We start from the raw sequence: 23,040 nt of genomic DNA, 5'->3' as shown, positions 1-23,040 counted from the left end.
CAAGCATAGTAAAATCGCTGTAAAATCTCAACAAAATTGCGAAAAAAATCACGGCAAAAAAACGTTTTCGGTGCCATTATTGGCATCTTTTTCTTTATCGGCAAAATGCCAAAAACACCAGAATGTTTCAGGGCCAAATTTCAGTGTTCTTCCTGTATTCTAATTCTAGTTCTTCCTGTATGAAAGGTTGAAAAGTGCTTGCCTGTAACTATGAGTATTGTAGAAATTTGTCAAGAAGTATCAACTTGAACTTCTAATTGGCTCTGAATTCGCACATATAATTTAAAGCGCTGGTGCCCAACACGTGCAGGAGAACTGCACACTGAATGCCTGTGGCTTTGGTGGGCTGCAATACTAGAACTGCAGGTCACTGTCCAACAGTAAGCCTAGGAGGCTTGGGCTTTCTAAACTGCTGTAGAAAACTTACTAGGAACAACCCATTGCAGGACATGGAAACCCAATCCTCCAGCACTGTGTTAACCTCCCTGGCGGTATGTTTATTTCGGATTTTAGGTGCTGAAAGCGGTACAATTATTTTGCATGGAAATTTGGCGTTTTATATTGTAGGCCTGTAATTCTTAACAATAACACACTTAAATCTGTCCAAACAAGAGTCTAGTAGATATCCCAGGTATGATGAAGTTTGAAACACAAAAACATCAATTATAATATAATAAATAAATATAAATCATTAAAAAAAATAATAATATAATGATAAAATAAATTTCCCCACAATTCACTATCGCTCAATTCTGCAAGTGCTCTAATTTACTATCGCTGTTTTCTAGCTGGTCTAAAGCCACTTTTGAGGTAAAGGGACACTTTTTGGTTGCTATGGACAATCTCCAGTTTCCAAGCAGAAAGAACAGTATATATAACTTAAAACTGCATGCAGGGCATGGGCCAAAGCACTGGGGACAAAAGGGATGTGAAATAATTTCATACAGTACTGTAATCTGTAAGATTACAGTACTGTATGTGTTATGGTTTGTACATTTTTTTAAATTTGCCGCCAGGCTCCGCCCCCATGCGTTGCGACGCTCGCAGGGAACGGAGCCTGGCACGGAGAGGCTTCGGAGGAGACAGAGCCCGCAGACACAGCGGGGAACATTGTAGGATCCTGGGGACAAGGTAAGTAACGCCGCACCGGGATCCTGCAATGTAATCCCGAGTGTGGCTCGGGGTTACCGCTAATGGGACTGAAATTTAACCCCGAGCCACACTCGGGAATACCGTCAGGGAGGCTAAAGTGGAACTTCAGTCATTTTTTTCACCTTTCCATCTATTAAATCTTCTGCCCTTTTGTTGTTTTAACTTTAGATAGTAAACTAATGTTTTTCAGCCAGTAAATACCTCCAGTAAATACCTTATACAGCCCACTTCCTATTTCTTGCATGGTAAAAAACCTAGGCTTATGACATCATGCACAGCTCTCTCTCTAACTTTTGTGAGAGTTTGCCAGGAAGGGAGGGGGGATGAGTCATAAGAGGGCCAATGAGAGCTGCAGAGCTGGAGGTGTGTGTCTGTGTAAATCCAGGAAGTGAACAGGCAGCAGCTTCAGCTGCCCACAGTTAGAATGGATGCAGCCAGACTCAGTGGAGGGAGATTTGGCAAATACAGAATCACAGTATATATAAACGAATATGCCATGTGGTTGGAGGGAAGCTTCAAAATGGCAAGGATGATTTTATTACAAATCATATGAGAAGACTGCAGTTCCTCTTTAACATGAGAATAGATTTAATTTATTTGGTTACACCTATGTGCAGAGTTGCAAGTCCTGCACAAAGAATGGACAATATTTTCATAATGCTGGTTAGGCTTTAAAAAATATTCATAACACAATAGAGCAGGGTCAATATGGATGTGTGGATTAACATTTAGAACTAAAGAGTGTAGTCTCTGGTAGGTCAGGGGCTCCAATATGGTCACTGCTGGCAAGAGACTTATTTAGAGAGAAAAAGAACAAGTCTCAGTGGCCTTATAAACTATAGAAGGCCTAGGGGCATCAGATTGTAAAACTTAGAACTTGTATGGTATAAGTTTCAAAGTAAGATCCAGCCGATACTATTGTCAAACAGAGGGTAGCAAAATCCCAAAGCAACCCATAAATACCTTATTTTGTGAAGCTTGAGACTATTATACTGTATGTAGTTCCCTCCTAGGTAGGTGCTAGAGTGAGTGTATTATAGTTTTTGGTTTCTCTGCTTAGCAGAAGAACAGCAGGTAAATTTATGTGCTGTCTGCTTAACAGAGAGCTGTGATTGTTTAGTAGAGTCTGCTCAGTGTGCCCAGATGTTGCTCATGCTGTGAAAGTGCTGGACTGTGGGTGGAAACCATGCAGATGGTAGCATGAATATTCATACAGCCCTGGCCAGTTACAAGGAGAGGTGCCCCTAGGCATGATGGGTGCCTGTATTTATAGTTTAGGAACACATGGGATCTGGGTATTCCTCCATAGAGAGGTCCAGGTGGGAAGGGGCCCTGCCACCCCTCCACAGCACAGGTTGCCTTGTGGTCCCAGGTGGGTGACCTAAGGGCCTTAACGGTGGAGGCCGAAACCCAGGGTTCTCCTGAAAGCTGACTGAGGATGTCCATGGATCCTGTCTGGTATCACTGAGAGGCTACCGCTGGTGCTTAAGGAGCCCTGTGAGTACAGACCCTTTAAGGGATCCTAGAGACTCGTGCAGCTAAATCCCCCTCTGGGTGCTAGAGGTCAGCATACTGGGTGTAGGCTAAAGGGGACACTGGCTGGTGTATTGAAGAAGCAGGGTCCACCAAATTCCTTCTACTAAAAAAGGGACTTTGCTTTATTCTGTACAGTCTGCTACACAGTTCTACTGGCAGCCTGCTGCACAGTTTTACCAAGAAAGCTGTCCTTGCATGTGAATAGTTTAATTTGGAGTATCCTACTAAATCCCTTCTCCTATCCAAGCTCTCCAAATAAAATAAAAAAAACACATTTCTTACACTGGTCATTGGAGACAAAGAAGCGTGTGTGTACTTAGCTTAGTGTTGGAAAATACCCTGTGACTGCCTGCGGATTAAACAGTGGGAGACCTGGGCAAAAATATAAGCGGCTCCTGCGGGGGTAGCGGTACACGTATATATCAGTGGTAAGTAAGGTCACACTACGGCTTCTCAGTGAAGAGCCAGAAGCACACAGGGTAGCTCCCTCCAATAAGGCAATCAGGAGGCAGGACCCAAAAAGATAACAACACAACGGCTCTCCATAATGTAAATCAGTAAAATCCAAGTTTAATAGAAATTAAAAGTTACACTTACATGAGGAATGTAGGTAAAAGCATGGAAACAAACAGCAGCAGCCGGCCGGCTTACAGACAGCCATTCGGGACTAGGTAGTCAGCGATGACGTCAGCGCGTCAACCTTCCGACGTACGTTTCGGCTCAGGAAGACATCGTCGTGGGAACGGTGTTTTCGTGAGACGAAACGTACGTCGGAAAGGTTGACGTGCTGACGTCATCGCTGACTACCTCGTCCCGAACGGGTGTCTGTAAGCCAGCCAGCTGCTGCTGTTTGTTTCCATGCTTTTACCTACATTCCTCATGTAAGTGTAACTTTTAATTTCTATTAAACTTGGATTCTACCGATTTACACTATGGAGAGGCGTTGTGTTATCTTTTTGGGTCCTGCCTGGTGATAGCCTTATTGGAGGGAGCTACCCTGTGTGCTTCTGGCTCTTCACTGAGAAGCCGTGGTGTGACGTTACTTACCATTGAGCATCAGGCTATCTACAAGCTTACCAAAGCTTGCCGTCTGGTAAGCGTTTAGCACATACGGTGGTGGATCTTCTCACAAGTTGCTGTTTATGTGATCGATAAACCTCACTTTCATTTGTTTTGAACAATTTTTGATGATTCCACCCACGGATTCTTTATTTTTTCCACATTTTTCACTGTTGGGACTAATTTTTACCACCCTTTTATGTTTTTGTTTTTGGCACTCATATTGTTTATTCTTTGGGTTCATCACCTTCGATTTATATGTATTTATATAATTTTCATATATTGTAATCACTTTTTGTAGCACTGCTCACGTTTTTATATTATTATTCTATTTGTGTATATCTCACATTTTTGAGCTGCAGCTTTTTACATTTTCTTATCAGGTAGCGCGGTAAACACATTTTTTCTGTTTTATATATCAATGGTGATATATAGCAGAGATTTCTCTATTTTTGAGCAGGTTTGTCAATTATAGGTAAAGAAGTGATGTGCAGGTGTATCTACTGGTCTGCCTTTGTATGGTTTTGGTGGCAAAATGGGAATCATCCAGATGTCTACTGACACAGCAATTGAGTTCACAGGTGGTGGAGCTGTCATGTTTGGAGCCACACATTTGCCCTTTTACACATTATTTATTAATAGGGCACTTATCTTTATATAGAAAGAGTGCTCATAAAAATTAAGAACAGGGTACATCAAGTACGTCATATTGTAGCATGCATCCACTAGACATGCAAAAAAACATATTGTAGTGCATTTTATACTTGATCAGAAGAATATATATATCTAATGTAATATAGTGCTTTTTAATTACTAATACTGTATGTGATGTAAAAACTGCAACACCATGGGGTCAATTTACTAAAGGCAAATAGATTGTTCACTCTGCAAGGGAAGTTGCAATTTGCAAGGGAAATATACCCAGAGCTTAGTGAATGAAGTGAAGCTCTGCTGACTTCCATCATCCAATCATGTGCAAACAAATTTTTTTTTCCACATGCACTAAGGTCTGGGGAAAATTACTTTGCACAGTGCAATGTCCCTTGAAAAGTGAACAGCATGCCTTTAGTAAATCACTCCCAGTATCTCCAGTATAATGAAAAGAAAAAAAAACATTTTGCCTATAGTTCTACTGTTTACTTTCTTTTTTTATGACTGGTAACTCCAGTGGAGTAATATTTAAAAAAAAGAAAAACATTATAAAAAACGGCCTGATAACAATGCACATAATGTTTGAGCTCTATTAAAATATACTGCATAAAAAAAACGCTATGCTTTTTACTTACTGCTGGTAAGCTTAGGTCCTGGGTGGGCATATGAGTGGGTAGATCAGCCCAAAATCTGTGTCTGGAGCACAGAGAGAGAGTGGTGGCCACATCCTTAGTAGGTTACAAGATGTAGAGGTTGGCCCAGAAGTGATATTACCAGACATCTCAAGTCTCCCGCAAGTCGCGGGATACTCCCGCATTTGATGGCGGGCTCATGGACACCCGCGAGTGTGGCATGATCTCACGGCTGAGCCTGCACTGCCACTCAGCCTGGAGTAATCACAAACAGCGGGTGTCTCCCGCTGTGTCATGCAGCTGCAGTCTTAACTGTTTGGCGGCCGTCCACTGTAACAAAGCCCCGCCTCCTCATCCATAATAGACGGAACACTCATTCAATTTCCCAGCATTGTATCAGTGTTCAGTTGACCCTCTATCATGGATGAGGAGGCGGGGCTGTTACAATGGACGGCAGCCGAACAGTTAAGACTGCAGCTGCATGACACAGCGGGAGACACCCGTTGTGTGTAATCAAGGTACTGGCGAGGCTGCAGATGGGCAGTGATGAGGATACAAATGGGCACAGTGAGGATGCATTGTTGGCACAGGGAGGCTGCAGATGGGCACTGATGAGGATACAGATGGGCACAGTGAGGCTGCATTGTTGGCACAGTGAGGCTGCAGATGGGCACTGATGAGGATACAGATGGTCACAGTGAGGCTGCATTGTTGACACTAATGAGGCTGCAGATGGGCACAGTGAGGCTGCAGTGTTGGCACTGATGAGGCTGCAAATGGGCATAGTGAGGTTGCATTCTTGGCACTGATGAGGCTGCAGATGGGCACAGTGAGGCTGCGTTGATGGGCACTGACAAGGCTGCAGATGGGCACAGTGAGGCTACATTGTTGGCACTGATGAGGCTGCAAATGGGCACAGTGAGGGTGCATTGTTGGTAAATGTGACACAACATTATCGTTTAAAGTATTATTTTATTACGGCATTATATTATTAATTATCTTTAAAGTATTATTTTATTATAGTACTATGGGGGGGGGGGGTTAAAATTACCTTGCCACCTTCCTGAAATGAGTTTTTGCAAGTTGGGATGTCTGTATTACTAAGCGTGCTCTGAACATTTGCTTACTGTGGGGTCCGAGTATCTGAGGTGAGGTGCATTTTACAACTCTCTGGTAGAGCTGCAGCGTCACTGTGCTCTGAGCACACTTCTGCAAATGGATTGGCACTTTGGTGGAAGATGCAGTGTTGTGGTTTTTACATATTTCAATAAAATAGGTAGAAAGCACTACATTATTTATTTCAATTGGACTGTATATTGTCCTGTGTATGTTGGTTGCTGTAAAGTAGCCATGAGCCGAACACACCTGGGTTTGGTTTAAGGCAGGTTCTGTGAAGACTACTAAAGATCTGGTGACAAATCTGAACCCCACTGAAATCAACAGGAGCCAAATGTATAGAAACAGTAATGGACACTTTCTAGGCTAGTGAGAAAAGGATTGTCAAAAATATGGCTTGGTGGCTGGGAACTGTCTTGGGGAACATGTACCAAAGATTAGCTTGCTTGGCAGCAAAGGATATTTATGGCATTGCAGCTGCTAAAGCATTTATCCGATACACCAGGATGATAGTGTTCTAGCCTAGAGGGGATCATATACCATTGGGTAAAACTTTGAAAAGGTTTCTTGAGAGGGGTCACCAGAAGGGCGTAGGCAACATCTCCACACATTATTTAAATCCCTAAAGTTTGTGAGACCGCAAAAATCATACAACACCAATAATTCAATCCATGACCTCCACAGTCAACTAACCATGGTCGCATTTGGAGGCGCAACCCAGTCAAACCAATTCTTCAGATTGCAACCTAGCAACAGTGGAGGGCTGTGATAATGCAGACATCTTTCCCCAATGATATATTACGTGACCACTTACAGTAACATGAAAATATTGTATTAGAGCATCACAGCTATATCTGTGTGTCACCTAAAGATATTTAAAGTATATTCATTAAATAATATAATCAAAATCATAATAATATAAGATAACTGTGAGTATATGATTTATATGAACTAGCATATATCCAAAACCATTTTTTAAATTGTGAGTGCAATAAACTATGAAAAACTATTAAAAAAAAACATAAATGGCATCATTTAGTCCTTGGTAAGTATTGGCCCTTGGGGTGAAAATTAGTCTCTGTCTTTGTAGTAGGGTTTTGCCAAGGGGACACCCTGTAAGGCCAACATATACTTTACCCTATCCAACGCTGTAAACCGAACATGGGGTGATGTTATTATGCTTGTACATTAAGTGCCTTGGAATGCAAGACCATAAAATATGTATACTGTATGCAATATCTAACAAAAGTGAGTACACCCCTCCATATTTTTGTAAATATTTTATTATATCTTTGACAACACTGAAGAAATTACACTTTGCTACAATGTAAAGTAGTAAGGGTACATCTTGTATAACAGTGTAAATTTGCTGTCCCCTCAAAATAACTCAACACACAGCCATTAATGTCTAAACCGCTGGCAACAAAAGTGAGTACACCCCTAAGTGAATATGTCTAAATTGGGCCCAATTAGCCATTTTTCCTCCCCGGTGTCATGTGACTCGTTAGTGTTACAAGGTCTCAGATGTGAATGGGGAGCAGGTGTGTTAAATTTGGTGTTATCGCTCTCTCTCTCTCATACTGGTCACTGGAAGTTCAACATGGCACCTTATGGCAAAGAACTCTGTGAGGATCTGAAAAAAAGAATTGTTGCTCTATATAAATATAGCCTAGGCTATGAGAAAGTTTGCCTAGACCCTGAAACTGAGCTGCAGCACAGTGGCCAAGAACATACAGCGGTTTAATAGGACAGGTTCCACTCAGAACAGGTTTCGCCATGTTCGACCAAAGAAGTTGAGTGCACGTGCTCAGCATCATATCTAGAGGTTGTCTTTGGGAAATAGACAATATGAGTGCTGCCAGCATTGCTGCAGAGGTTGAAGGGGTGGGGGGTCAGCCTGTCAGTGCTCAGACCATTCGCCGCACACTGCATCAAATCGGTCTGCATGGCTGTTGTCCCAGAAGGAAGCCTCTTCTAAAGATGATGCACAAGAAAGCCGGAAAACAGTTTGCTGAAGACAAGCAGACTAAGGTCATGGATTAATGAAACCATGTCCTGTGGTCTTATGGGACCAATATAAACTTATTTGGTTCAGATGGGGTCAAGTGTGTGTGTGTGGCGGCAACCGGGTAAGGAGTACAAAAACAAGTGTGTCTTGCCTACGGCCAAGCATTTTGGTTGGAGTGTCATGGTCTGGGGCTGTATGAGTGCTGCCGACACTGGGGAGCTACAGTTCATTGAGGGAACCATGAATGCCAACATGTACTGTGACATACTGAAGCAGAGCATGATCCCCCTCCCTTCGGAGACTGGGCCGCAGGGCAGTACTCCACCATAACGACCCCAAACACACCTCCAAGATGACCACTGCCTTGCTAAAGAAGCTGAGGGTAAAGGTGATGGACTGTCCAAGCATGTTTCCAGACCTGAACCCTATTGAGCATCTGTGGGGCATCCTCAAATGGAAGGTGGAGGAGCGCAAGGTCTCTAACATCCACCAGCTCTGTGATGTTGTCATGGAGGAGTGGAAGAGGACTCCAGTGGCAACCTGTGAAGCTCTGGTGAACTCCATGCCCAAGTGGGTTAAAGCAGTGCTGGAAAATAATGGTGGCCACACAAAATATTTTCACTTAGGGGTGTACTCACTTTTGTTGCCAGCAGTTTAGAGATTAATGGCTGTGTGTTGCTATTTTGAGGGGACAGAAAATTTTACACTGTTATACAAGCTGTACACTCACTACTTTACATTGTAGCAAAGTGTCATTTCTTCAGTGCTGTCACATGAAAAGATATAATAAAATATTTACAAAAAATGTGAGGGGTGTACTCACTTTTGTGAGATACTGCATATAAAAATATGTTGCGCTGTTTACAATAAACATAAAAGTGTCAGTGTAAACCAATAATCAAAAAACGACCCAAATGTAATCATGCAAGAAAGTCCACTGTGATGACAATACACTCTTGCCAACTTTTTACCACATCCAGTGCTTGCACCACCACCTGTGTCCCCTTATCAGAAGGTAAGACATCATTGCAAAAGCTTTCCTACAAAGTGTTTAACTGATCACTTTCTATGCTTTTTTAATTTAATATCTAAAAAGCAAATTCATGTCTCACTGAAAGATAATGTGAACCTTAATATGAGATCATTTTGATTCAGTATCTGTTTAAAAGGATCAGTTGATCCCATTCAAAAGAAGTGGAATTTGTTGATACATCTGTGCCACAATATAATGTGGCACAGGAATATCACAAGATCCTCCATTGAAAGCAAAACACAAGTAGTCCCCATCTCCCTGCACCTAGAGGTAGTGGAAACGCTGCAAAAAATAATGCTTTGGGGAGTATTTACTAAAACTGGGGCAGACAGAATCTAAATCAGATGCACATAGTAACCAATCAACATAAATAGATAGAAGCTGGTTGTTTGCCATGCACAGCTTTTCCAGATTAAGTCTACTCCAGTTTTGGTAAATTTGCCTCATTGTGTAAAAGTAAGAATTCCAGCCACTGCACCAGGAAGATATGATAATCTTGGCTAATATTTCTTTCATTGAGAAATCTCTGTATGGCTCTAGTACCCAATTAATGAGACGTCAATTAGAACATCCAGGCATACTAAAATAGCATTATTAGGTAATGAAATATAATATGAAATATCAAGCAAATGAGGAGTATCCCTAGGATAATGTCTACGCGTCCACGTAAAAAGTGATCAATATAGATAATACTATTCTCATGCTGTAATGGATGTGATTATGAGTGTTATGGTGAAATGCCTATTTCAAATATAACCATATAGATATAAGTGCTTATCTCTCTCTCTCTCTCTCAGCTATCAGCCTTAACCATATTCAATTAGATGTCTGCCAGCTTATCCCCCCCCCCTTCATGTGGAACAGAATTGCAAGAGTTAAGAACAAGTTAAAAGAAGATTGCGCCTGTTTTCAAGAACTGGAAACAAGACACAAGACATCTTGTGGTCTTCATAGGCTTGTCTTATTTGATATTTGATTTGATAACAAAATATCCAGCTCACGGTATATTAGCCGGGTCCAGGAAGTAATAAAAGCAGAAGTATCAATCTAATGAACTCGTGTATGTGTCAGTAATTTGCTTCAAGTGTGCACACTTTTACATTGAAGGTTAATTTGGCCAGGGGGACAGAAACAAAGGTACCGAATGGTTCTGGTTTAGTCCAAAACAACTCAAGACACCATTCCTGGACACAATAAGGTTGATTTACTAAAACTAGAGAGTGCAAAGTCTGGTGCAGCTCTGCATAGAAACCAATCAGCTTCCAGGTTTTTTGTGTCAAAGCTTAATTGAACAAGCAAGAAGCTAATTGGCTATCATGTACAGCTGCACCAGATTGCACTTCAATTTTTGTAAATCAACCCCAATGAGTCACCCAGGTATGATGGGTCTCCCGGGTGGATCAGATAAATTCTTTGGCACCTTTTGAAATGCATAAAAGGTATGCATAGTTCACAACTCCACCGTGAGAAATCTATAAAAAAGTGTTCAGAAGGAATATCGGGCTTCCATAAAGATAAATATGAACCTCTATGTTTCAGGTACCGGCTTGGGGATGTTGTACAAGTCACTGGATTTCATAATCGCAGTCCTATATTGGAACTCCTATACAGGTGTGCTTTGTTTTCTTTGTTATCATACGGAGTTAATCGTGGACTTTTTTTTTTTTCTTTTCAGAGTATATTCAGTTAGTCTGCTAATACTGTATCCCTACAACCCTGAATCATGCGAAAAACATTATTTTGCAGGAAAAGCCAGACCCTGAATGTACGTGGAGAGCGAATTTCAGAATCTAGTTTCCATGAATCTCTTCTTCATACTGTAAACATGTGGCCAGGAGCCTCCCTCCTCAACTACTGCTGTGCAGAGAGTAGAATTATGGGTATGTAGTCAGTTTTAACATTGTTTTTGGTACTAAAGAAGGATATTTATGTGATGTAGCCTTTGACATCTGTGTAGGTACTTTGAGTGATGTAGTCATGCAATGCCCCTCTCTTCCTTCCATGGTGGCTTTTTCTGCTAAGCTGTTGGTTGCCATGCAGATAAACCTTTGTATACCATTGTGTAAATGGAGAGGTTTCCAAGGAGCTACATTCCTAGTTAGTGTAATTGAAAAGCTTCCAATGTACGGAAATTGGACCTTTATTCAGGTTTCGGGTCATGACTGGATTTCTTGAGAGGTCACCTCCACCCAACTACTGGGGTTGATTAGCAATAAATCAGTGGCGTATTATCCATGTGGGCAATGTGTGCAGTGCACACGGGCCTCAAGGGATGTGGGGCCCACTGTAACAACAATTACGGGAAAAGTCGCTTCCGGTCCTTTTCCTGTGTAGCTGCAGCTGTGTTTGTCACAGGTAGCTGCTGCAGAAATGCTGTTTGTTTATTTTGGGGATGAGGCGGGTGATAAACACTGATGTGGAGTAGGGGGCGGGGCTGTTATTGCCAATTGCTGGATTTTAGCACATGTCCACTCCCCAGCATAAACAAACAGTATCTGTTGCAGCTACCTGTGACAAGTGCAGCTGCAGGGGAGACACAGAAAGGAGACTGGCTCTTCTGTTCTCCTTCTAACTGGACTCTTCACATTATTTTGTGATTAGCTGTAATTTACCCCACCTACTGGAGCAAGTAATAGGAAAAGGGAGAGAAGAGCCAAAGCTGCATTACCCTGAGTACTTTGAAGAGGCCAGGGAGAAGGAGAACCCAGGAAAGCAGAGAAGAGGAGGGCTGTTTGTACTGTGAGACAGTGTGTCACTTACTACTGCACCATGTGGCATTACTGACCTATGAACTCTGCATCACTTACTGAATATGACGGAGTTCAGGGGTCACTATTGAGTGGCGCAGAGGTCAGTAGTAAGTGATTCAATGTTAGTAGTAGATAGTATGTGACACAGAGGTCAGCAGTCAGTAGTAAGTGATGCAGAGTTCAAGGGTCGATGGTAAGTGACGCAGAGGTCAGTACTAAGTGATGGAGAGTTCATAGGTCAATAGCAAGTGATACAGAGTTCAGGAATCAGTAAATAGTTCAGAGATCACGAGTAAGTGATGTAGATGTCAGGGGTAAGTAGTAAGTGAAGCAGATTTCAGGGGTCAGCAGTAATGACACGAAGTTCAGGGGTCTATCGTAAACTACGCAGAGTTCAGGGGTCAATAGTAAATGAAGCAGAGTTCAGGGGTCAGTAGTAAGTGATACAAAGTTCAGGGGTCATTAGTGACTCAGAGTTCAGAGGTCAGTAATGACTCAGGGATCAGTAATAAGCGACGCAAATTTCAGGGGTCAATCGTAAGTGACACAGAGTTCAGAAGTCAGTAATGACTCAAAGGTCAGTAGTAAATGATGAAGAATTCAGGGGTTAGTAGTAGGTGATGCAGAGTTAAAGGAGTTGTAAAGCCAGAAGGTTTTATATCTTAATACAGTCTATGCATTAAGATAAAAAGCCTTCTGTGTGCAGCAGGCCCCCTAATACTTACCTGGGGTCCCTCTCTGTCCACCAATGTCCACGAGTGTCTCAGCTGTCTGAGATTCTCCTTCCTGATTGGCTGAGACACAGCAGCGGCGCCAATGGCTCTCACTGCTGTCAATCAAAGTCAGCTGGCCAATCAGTGGGGAGAAGGTGTGGGGCCGAGTCGGGGCTCCATGTCTGAATGAACACAGGAATCTGGGACTCAGCTCGGGTGCCCCCATAGCAAGCTACAAACAAACAGGTGGGGTTCTTGCGAGCCACAAGTGGACCAGTGCCTCTAAGGAGTAAAACAACTATATTTAAAGCAGCAAACACTTCACCACGTTTCATTCCGTGTATTTGAATATAAATAAAATCAATTGTGCTCGCGCTAAAAATGTGAATTGAAAAAAAATATGAATATATATAAACTGAGTATAAAATATAAACTAATTGTGCAAAAATATTAAACCATAATTAGTATGCTAATAAAAACATACATGTAAAAATATATATATAATGTGCAATCCTTATATATAAAATTCACAAAGTGCATCCACATAAAAGTGCAATCCTTATATAAAATGCTGAAAGTGCATCATGCATGAATATAGACCTAATTAATAAGTGCAAATCCTGTGACAATCAAGTGTCCAAACAAAATACGATCAGTAGATTCAAACTGAAACAAAGAAGTGCAAGAAAACAGTGTCCATGAATGAAGTGTTCATCAAGCTTCTCCTGAAAAGTGTCCAAATCACAACAAGCTGGATGTGCTCTCCCGTGATCCCCCACTGGAAGGCCATATCCCCCAGAGGAAGGCACGTGATCCCTGTGCCGAATACGCGTCGGGGAGGGGTAGGACGGAGCTGTCAGCAGGGAAGGAGAGGAATATACACCACACCGCACGCCATACGAGCCGCTGCTAAACGAAATACACCTGTATAGTTTGGTGCACTGTAGCACCTGCATACTGTGAGTACCCTCCTGGAGGAACTTCTTTTACTTTAAATAAATGCCTTACTATATTACACCATGGAGCTTTCTTTTTCTCTTTTATGAATGATGTTTTACCTGTGAGGATTGGACATACATCATTGCATCCTGAGTGAGCCCAGGAGTGGCCCCAATGCGTGTTTTGACACTGTTTAACTACCGTGTCACACGAATAGAGGTGAGCGCAAGCACAAGTGGGGGATCACGGGAGAGCACATCCAGCTTGTTGTGATTTGGACACTTTTCAGGAGAAGCTTGATGAACACTTCATTCATGGACACTGTTTTCTTGCACTTCTTTGTTTCAGTTTGAATCTACTGATCGTATTTTGTTTGGACACTTGATTGTCACAGGATTTGCACTTATTAATTAGGTCTATATTCATGCATGATGCACTTTCAGCATTTTATATAAGGATTGCACTTTTATGTGGATGCACTTTGTGAATTTTATATATAAGGATTGCACATTATATATATATATATATTTTTACATGTATGTTTTTATTAGCATACTAATTATGGTTTAATATTTTTGCACAATTAGTTTATATTTTATACTCAGTTTATATATATTCATATTTTTTTTCAATTCACACTTTTAGCGTGAGCACAATTGATTTTATTTATACCCATAGCAAGCTGCTTGCTGTGGGGGCACTGAACAGGAGGGAGGGGCCAGGAGCGCTGAAGAGGGACCCGAGAAGAGGAGGATCCGGGCTGCTCTGTGCAAATCCACAGCAATAGAGCAGGTAAGTATAACATTTTTATTATTTTTATAAGAAAAAAAAGCGAGCCTTTACAATTACTTTAGGAGGTCAGTAATGACTCGGGGGTCAGTAATAAGCGATGCAGAGTTTACAGGTCAGTAGTAAGTGATGTAGCGATTAGGCATCAGTAGTAAGTCTCCTACTACTAACCCTGAACAGATTCTACAACATCTAATAATGGGCTCCTGGCCCCGCCTATGTACCTACATAGATACTGTGCTGTACTTTCCCTATTCAACACTGTCTCATTCTATACTATGCAAGTCAATTCCGACTCTGTGTAACCACATCTTTTTAAGTCACTCCCAATATTTAAAGCAATTAGAAACATGCCCATTTCTGCTGCATGCACCACATTTTATCATTCGCAGCCCAGGGGGCCCAACTTATAGTCTTGCACACAAGGCCGCTGCTTTCAAAAAACGCCCCTGCATTGAGAAAAAGAAAATAAGCAGCTACAAATAATGTAGCTGCTGACTTTTAATAAACATGCACTTACCAAACCAGGGATCCAGTGCTATCATCACCCAAGCCAGTCTTCGGGTAACGGACACCTCCATCTTCATCTTTTCAGGTGAAGTTCCGCTTTAAATATTTTGATAATCTTGTCACGCATGGAAGTGGAGGAGATTATTAACGATGTGTAACTTATCATAGAATGTTTACACTCAGTAGTGAATTATATGTAAATCGGTGTTCTTATAGATTGTAAAGTGATATTTTCTTTTTTAGGTCAATTCTCTGGGGGCTCCGACCCTCATTATAAGGTGTTTGTTGCCCTAAAAGGGGTGAGAGACCTTTCTGAGGAGCAGAGATATAAGGTGAGCATGAGCCAGTGATAACTCTAATTTATAATAAATTGTCTTTATACTTTTTCCTAAATGCCTGGTCACCAGCTCAAACTGTTACCAGGTTCATAATTCCTAACTTCTCATGATGTTGTATGTTCAGTAACTTCAGTAGAGTGTTTAGTTATAAAGTACAGTACAAGCAGACCAGGTTTTCACATCATGATTTTGGCAATTAAAGCCCAACTGAACCTTCTGTTTAAAGTGACGTAAAGTGGATCTTTAGTCAGAAAATTAAGCCTTGCTAGATCACTTCAGGCTGGCCCCTTTTTGCAGGTATGGCTATGTAAAGCATTAAAAATGCCTATATAGTGCCGTACTGTTTAAAATCCAGTAATACACTGTATCACCCTGCTCTGCACATGATCAGTTGCTCTCTATTTTTGGGCACTACCGAGTTTTGTAGAGGCCTATCTGCTGACAGAATTAAACCCTCCTATCCTTTAGTGCCGGTTCACACTAGACGCGGCACGACTTGCAGGTCGCCTCACCGAGGCGACCTGCACACGACTGCCGGGGCGACTTGCAAGACGACTTCTGTATAGAGGTCTATGCAAGTCGCCCCCAAAGTAGTACAGGAACCTTTCTTCTAAGTCGGAGCGACGCACGGTTCCATTGTACAGAACGGGAGGCGACTTGTCAGGCGGCTAGGTCGCCTGACAAGTCGCCCCCGTGTGAACCGAGCCTTACAGACAAGGAAGCTGCTTCTGTTTGTTCTGCAGCTGCCATGGTACTGCACATGTGATCAGTTATGACATCAACCATTTTATGGTTTGACAGTTTGGTTGAGGATACAAGCAAATATGACAGTTAGCCATCCCAGCATTTCACATAACTGTTTTTTGAAACTGTTAAATCAATCAGTTCTGCTTTATGATTTACTGCTGCTCAGGGGCAAAACGGCAGGCTCCAGCACGAAGAAAGAGAAACAATGCTGGAGGCAATTTTCAGCACACACTCATTTTGGTAGCATAATTATTAATGTGGAATGTATGTTCCTTGCTAAAAAACATTATTTTTTATCAAGTTGTTATGTGTAAAATTCCGCTTTAATATATTCAAGGTGCATCAAAACAAAAAGTGTGCAATGCCTTACAGTTCATTTTCATTAGAAAGCAGCCACACACTGAATAGAAAGGACTGTCCCCTGCAAGCAGCTGCAGAGTGGGACCTCGACTGCATTTTTTATGCACTGTGTACACCATCAGCCAACAGGTCACCCAAGGGACAGTTTTTTGTATGGAGAAGCAAATGTCAATACTCAATGATGCTTTACCAACTACAAGATGAACCCAATATACACTACTTCATCAAATTGCATCCAAAGTTCCAAATACAGACAAGCTGGGGTTAATTTACTAAAGGGAAATAGATTACACACTCTGCAAGTAAAGTTGCTCCAGAGCTTAGTAAATGAGGGGTGGTTGTGCTGACTTACATCATCCAATCATGTGCAAGCAAAAAAATTATGTTTTTTTTTTTTTTTTTTCATTGCATGTGATTGGGTATTCTTTGTAGAGTGAAGCCTTACCTCATTTGTTTGTTAAGCGCTAGAGCAACTGCACTTGCAAAGTGCATAGTCTATTTGTCTTTAGTAAATCTATCCTATAGTGACAGTGGTAAGCACATTAACTAACAACACTTTTTGCTTGCTTTATATGCTGTTTAGTTATCATCATTATTATAATACTATAATAATACTATATTATACTAGATTCATATAGCGCCAACAGTTTGTGTAGTGCTTTACACAATGGAGGGAGTCAGTACAGTTACAAAACAATCCAATACAAGAGGGTTATTAGGGTCCTGCTCATGACAGCTTACACTCTTATAGGGAGGGACAAGTTGTACAAAAGGTAATAACCATGAGAGATGAGTTGATGAAAATATAAAAGTAAAATTTTTAGGTAGAGGAGGGATAGGCTTCCATGAAGAGATGCAATTTCAGAGATTGGTTAGACAGAGTAGGAGATGGCTGGGCAGATTGGGTAGGGCATTCCAGATAATGGGAGCGGCTCTGGGGAAGTCCTGGAGGCAAGTATGGGAGGAGGAGACAAGGGAAGCTAGAGTGCAGGAGGTTTTGGGAGGAGCAGTTTGGGTGATAAATTGAGACAAAACTGGTGATGTAGTGGTTGGGAGAGAGGGATGGTGGACACTAAGCGGCTGGTAATGTAGATTGACCTGGCAGCCATATTCATGATAGCCTAAAAGGACCTATGTAGAGGTACACCTATGAGAAGAAAGTTGCAATAGTAGCTTGGTGGGTTAATTGGAATGATAGGATATGATGGATAGGAATTAGATTTGAAAGGACTGGTTAGAATCCAGTAATACGCCTAGCACCCTGGCATGAGGGGAGGGACTGATATTTTATATTCTAAATCGTGATTGAAAAGTCGGGGAGGAGAGCAAGGGCACAGGGTAAGGGAAGAGGGGGTGGGGCGGTTAGTATTAGGAGCTCAGTTTTAGAAAGATTGAGTTTGAGGAAGCAGTGTTACATCCATACTGATATGTCAGTTAGTAAGGTAGTAATGCAAGAGGAGAATGAAGGGGGTGAGGTGCGGAATAGAGAGATAGATTCTTGTGTCATCAGCATAGAGATGGTATTGGAAGCTGTGGGAGGTTACCAAGTGACCAAGGAGAAGGGGTCTGAGGACAGAGCCATGAGGGGCCCCTACAGAAAAAAAGAAGTGGAAAGTAGGAGACCAAGTTGTAGGCCACACTGAAGATATAAGGAGAAAAAATAGCAGAGTCCAAGAGATTTGTGGGTGGTCAACAATATCAAAGGAATAGATTATGAACGTATCATCACATAGTGGTCATGCGGATACGGAGTAGGTCATACGTGCCACGTCTAATATCAATTAGTTTGGGAAAACAAGAGAGTGTGGGCAGACACCAAGACTTTATAGGCACAATAAGGATAATAGATCATTAAAAATATTATTTTTATTTCAAAAATATTGTGTTAAAAAAGGGGGAGGGAAAACAAGACATAAAAGGTAGGTATAGCATACACAGTTAACAGATTATGCACTCCATACACAATAAGTAGGTTGGTATAGAAAGGACAACGGAACTACAGAACCAACAAGAGAAAGACACAACTTATTGATCTATATAGTTACAATACATATCGTTGAACCAAACGTTATGTGATGGTGAATTTCCAAAACATTTTTATATGTGTATATATATATATATATATATATATATATATATATATATATATATATATATATATATATATATATATATATACATATAAAAATGTTTTGGAAATTCTGACAACACTATATCATTTATTACAGTTTCCTTACTCTGTGCTCCTGAAGAAGCGCATAAAGCGCGTAACATGTCGAGCTTATGAGCTTATACAGAATCTGATTGCCACCATCACATAACGTTTGGTTCAACGATATGTATTGTAACTATATAGATCAATAAGTTGTGTCTTTCTCTTGTTGGTTCTGTAGTTCCGTTGTCCTTTCTATACCAACCTACTTATTGTGTATGGAGTGCATAATCTGTTAACTGTGTATGCTATACCTACCTTTTATGTCTTGTTTTCCCTCCCCCTTTTTTAACACAATATTTTTGAAATAAAAATAATATTTTTAATGATCTATTATCCTTATTGTGCCTATAAAGTCTTGGTGTCTGCCCACACTCTCTTGTTTTCCCAAACAATATCAAAGGCAGCAGAAAGGTCAAGTAAAAGTAGTATGGAGTAATGGCTTTTGGTTTTAGCAGTTACTAAATCATTAGTGAGTTTTAGTACCTGTGGAGTGTTGCGAGCGAAAGCCAGGCTGTAAGGGGACAAGTAGGTTGCTGTCAGTGAGGCCGGAGCTCAGACCGTTGTAGACTAGGCATTCTAGACGTTTAGAGGTAAATGGGAGTAAGGAGATGGGTCTTAAATTGTTTACACTGAGGGGTCAAGTGAGTCCAGTTTTAGGTATAGGGGGACCAGTGCATGCTTTACAGGGGAGGGAAAAGCGCCAGTAGAGAGGAATAGATTGAAGATGTGTGTGAGAGAACATAGGTCAGAGCTAGAGAGTGGTCATAGTAGTTGCAAGGAAGCAAAGTCCAGGAGACAGATGGTTAGTTAGGTGGGCCTTTGAGAAGAGTTTGGTAACCTCTTCCATAGTAAGAGAATCAAAACAGGGAAGCATTAAAAAAGCTGGTGGACAGGGTGTGTTAGATGGGAGAGACACCGTTACAGTGGAGATGTCCCCACAAATTACATCAATCTTGTTTTTGAAATTATTGGAAATCCCCTAGGCAGTGAGTGAGTTATGCCGTGTACACACGATCAGAAATTCTGCCAGCAAAAGTTGGATGTGAGCTTTTGGTCAGAAATTCAGACCGTGTGTAAGCTCCATCGAACTTTTGCTGGCAGAATTCCAGCCAGCAAAAGACTGAGAGTAGGTTCTCTATTTTTCGGTCAGAAAAAGTTACTATCCAAAAATGCGTTCGTCTGTGTGCAATTCGGACGCGCAAAAAATCACGCATGTTTGGAAACAATTCGAAGCATGCTCGGAAGCATTCCGACGGAAATTCCGCTCGTGTGTACGCGGCATTAGTGGGTTAAGGTGGTGAGAGGCAACGTAGAGAGTCAAAGGTACAGAAGAGCCGTTAAGGACTGGATGAGAGGATGTTACCAAGAGTGATGAAATAAGTTTGTTTGGCAGCAAGGAAGCAGATTTTTTTTTTTATTTTAGAAGGGCTGATTTGTTTAGGGGGAAGTCTTGCAGGGATTTGGCTGCTATGCCTCTTGAGATATCTGGTGGCATCAGTTTGCCAAGGTTGTAAAGTTTGGAGTCTGATTCTGTATGTAGTGAGAGGAATGAATGCATGCAATGTGGATGGGAGTGAGGTGTTGGAGACAGAAGTGGCCAGACCAGGGCAGAACAAGGTGAGATAGAGGTGGTCAGTAGCAGAGCAGAGAAGTGACAAATGTTCCTATGGATAATCAATTGCTGCTTGACTGGATAGGCGATTGAGGAAAGGGAGACTGCAAAACTGATGAGGTTGTAATCAGAGAGAAGAAGGGGGGTGTTAGAGATGTTGCAAGGAGTGCAGAGATGGGAGAAAATCAGGTCAAGGGTGTTACCATCAGAGTGAGTAGCTGTGTGTCTTTTTTGTTAGCGCAAAAGATGAGGTTAAGTTATGAAGTTGAGATACAGCCCAGCTATTAATATGACACACAAACTTGGGGTTCTTTTTTTCTCCACAGGTATTTGTTTTTTTTAATAGTGCGGACAAGAACAAATATTGTTTTTCTTTAGATATTGCTTACATATTGACAATGTGTAATGCATCATTTTTACAGTCAGTGTTATATAGATGCTCATACAGTGCCTTGAAAAAGTATTCATACCACTTGACATTTTCCACATTTTGTCATGTTACAACCAAAAATATAAAAGGAATTTTATTGGGATTTTATGTCAAAGACCAACACAAAGTGGCACATGATTGTGAAGTGGAAGGAAAATAAATGGTACACGGTTTTCATAATTTTTTACAAATTCATATCTGAAAAGTGTGGCATACATTTGTATAGCCCTAACTAAAATCTAGTGGAAGTGGAACCAACTGACAGAACTTCAGAAGTCACCTAATTAGTAAATAGAGTCCATCTGCTTGTAATGTAATCTCAGTGCAAATACAGCTGTTCTGTGAAGCCCTCAGAGGTTGGTAGAGAATCTTAGTGAACAAACAGCATCATGAGAGCCAAGAAACACACCAGACAGGTCAGGGAGTAAGTTGTAGAGAAGTTTAAAGCAGGGTTAGCTTATAAAAAATATCCCAAGCTTTGAACATCTCATGGAGCACTGTTCAATCCATCATTCGAAAATGGAAAGCATATGGCACAACTACAAACCTACCAAGACATGGCCATCCACCTAAACTGACAGGCCAGGCAAGGAGAGCATTAATCAGAGAAGCAGCTAAGAGGCGCATGGTAACTCTGGAGGAGCTGCAGAGGTCCACAGCTCAGGAGGGAGGATCTGTCCACAGGACAACCATTAGTCGTGCACAAATCTGGCCTTTATGGAAGAGTGGCAAGAAGAAAGCCATTGTTGAAAGAAAGCCATAAGAAGTCCCGTTTGCAGTTTGCGAGAAGCCATGTGGGGGACACAGCAAACGTGGAAGAAAGTGCTCTGGACAGATGAGACCAAAATGTAACTTTTTGGTCTAAAAGCAAAATGCCATGTGTGGTGGAAAATTGACACTGCACATCACCCTGATTACACCATCCCCACCGTGAAACATGGTGGTGGCAGCATCATGTTGTGGGGATGATTTTCTTCAGCAGGGACAGGGAAGCTGGTCACAGTTGATGGGAAGATGGATGGAGCCAATTACAGAGCACTCTTAGAAGAAAACCTGTTAGAGTCTGTAAAAGACTTGAGACTGGGGGGGAGGTTCCTCTTCCAGCAGGACAACGCACTTAAACATACAGTCAGAGCTATAGAGAATGGTTTAGATCAAAGCATATTCATGTTAGAATGGCCAGTCAAAGTCCAGACCTAAGTTCAATTGAGAATCTGTGGCAAGACTTGAAAATTGCTGTTCACAGACGCTCTCCATCCAATCGGACATTGCAAAGAAGAATGTCACTCTCTAGATGTGCAAAGCTGGTAGAGACATCCCTAAAAAGGCTTGCAGCTGTAATTGCAGCAGAAGGTGGTTATACAAAGTATTGAATCAGGGGAGCTGAATACAAATGCACGCCACACTTTTCACATATTTATTTGTAAAAAAAAATTGAAAACCATATATTGTTTTTCTTCCACTTCACAATTATGTGCCACTTTGTGTTGGTCTATCATATAAAACCCCAATAAAATACATTTATGTTTTTGGTTGTAACATGACAAAATGTGGAAAATTTCAAGGGTTATGAATACATTTTCAAGGCACTGTATATGTGGGAATATAGCTGTTATAATTTAGGTTATGGGTTTTTCATAGGCCATTGAGATACACTTTTTTGGGTTAGTGCAATGCTTGTCCCAGCAAAGTATAAAGATGTTTTTATTGTGGTGGGATAAGAATTGAGACATAAGGAAAAGAGGAACAAAAAAGGAAAAAGATGGGGGAATGGAGGTTGTGAAGGGCAATAGGTAATGTTGGGGGAAAGAATAGGTTTGGTGTACAGGTGGCACTATTGCATCTAAATTTCTTAGAAGGGTAGAAGAGGTCTGTCTCTGCCTTTTAGACAAATACATGATTGCCAATGAGCTAAGCTGCTAAGAAATTAATAGCATGTATCTTAGAGAATAATGGCCATTTTTCATTTTCTTCCTCTTTGTTGGATGAACTAGATTGACTTGTGTCTTTTTTCAACCTGACTAACTATATAACTATCTGACCATGTTTGTATTTTTATTGTTACTTTAGGATCATAAAACATACTGATCTATCGATAGCAGTAGCACCCAGTAGCCAGTGATATAGACCCATTTTAAAATGTTCTTCTCTTATTATAGTGTTCCCTTTACTGTTGGAGATTGTCGGTTGACAGACTTTTGTCCTAAAATCTTACCGTTAGTACGCTCCTTTTGACAATTGTTGTCCTATTTTCTGCCAACAAATGTTGGATGAAAGGCTAGTAAATTTTCGGCGGACAACGGTTTGACGTCAGATTTTCGTATGGTCAGTACAGAAATCCATCACACAAAAGTCGAAAGTACAAAGAGGCATGCTTGGAATCCATGCTCACCAAACACGAAATTAGCAGAAGGGGCCCAAAGGGTGTCACTCAAGAGCTGAAATTCCTT

At 41.3% G+C, this 23,040-nt stretch overlaps 1 protein-coding gene across 3 annotated transcripts in view; it reads left to right on the top strand.

Moving 5' to 3' along the window:
- The window catches only part of GHDC (GH3 domain containing), a 233,421-nt gene that overhangs the window by 61,669 nt on the left and 148,712 nt on the right, over positions 1–23,040 (top strand). For all 3 annotated transcript variants that reach the window (XM_073606114.1, XM_073606116.1, XM_073606115.1), the window contains exons 6-8: positions 10,727–10,798; positions 10,934–11,067; positions 15,132–15,220. In XM_073606114.1, coding sequence (XP_073462215.1) covers positions 10,727–10,798; positions 10,934–11,067; positions 15,132–15,220 — 295 coding nt within the window. The remainder of the gene's footprint in view (positions 1–10,726; positions 10,799–10,933; positions 11,068–15,131; positions 15,221–23,040) is intronic.

Source organism: Aquarana catesbeiana, linkage group LG12 (assembly GCF_042186555.1).
Source record: "Aquarana catesbeiana isolate 2022-GZ linkage group LG12, ASM4218655v1, whole genome shotgun sequence".
Taxonomy (NCBI): domain Eukaryota; kingdom Metazoa; phylum Chordata; class Amphibia; order Anura; family Ranidae; genus Aquarana; species Aquarana catesbeiana.
This window is presented reverse-complemented; position numbering and strand designations above follow the sequence as displayed.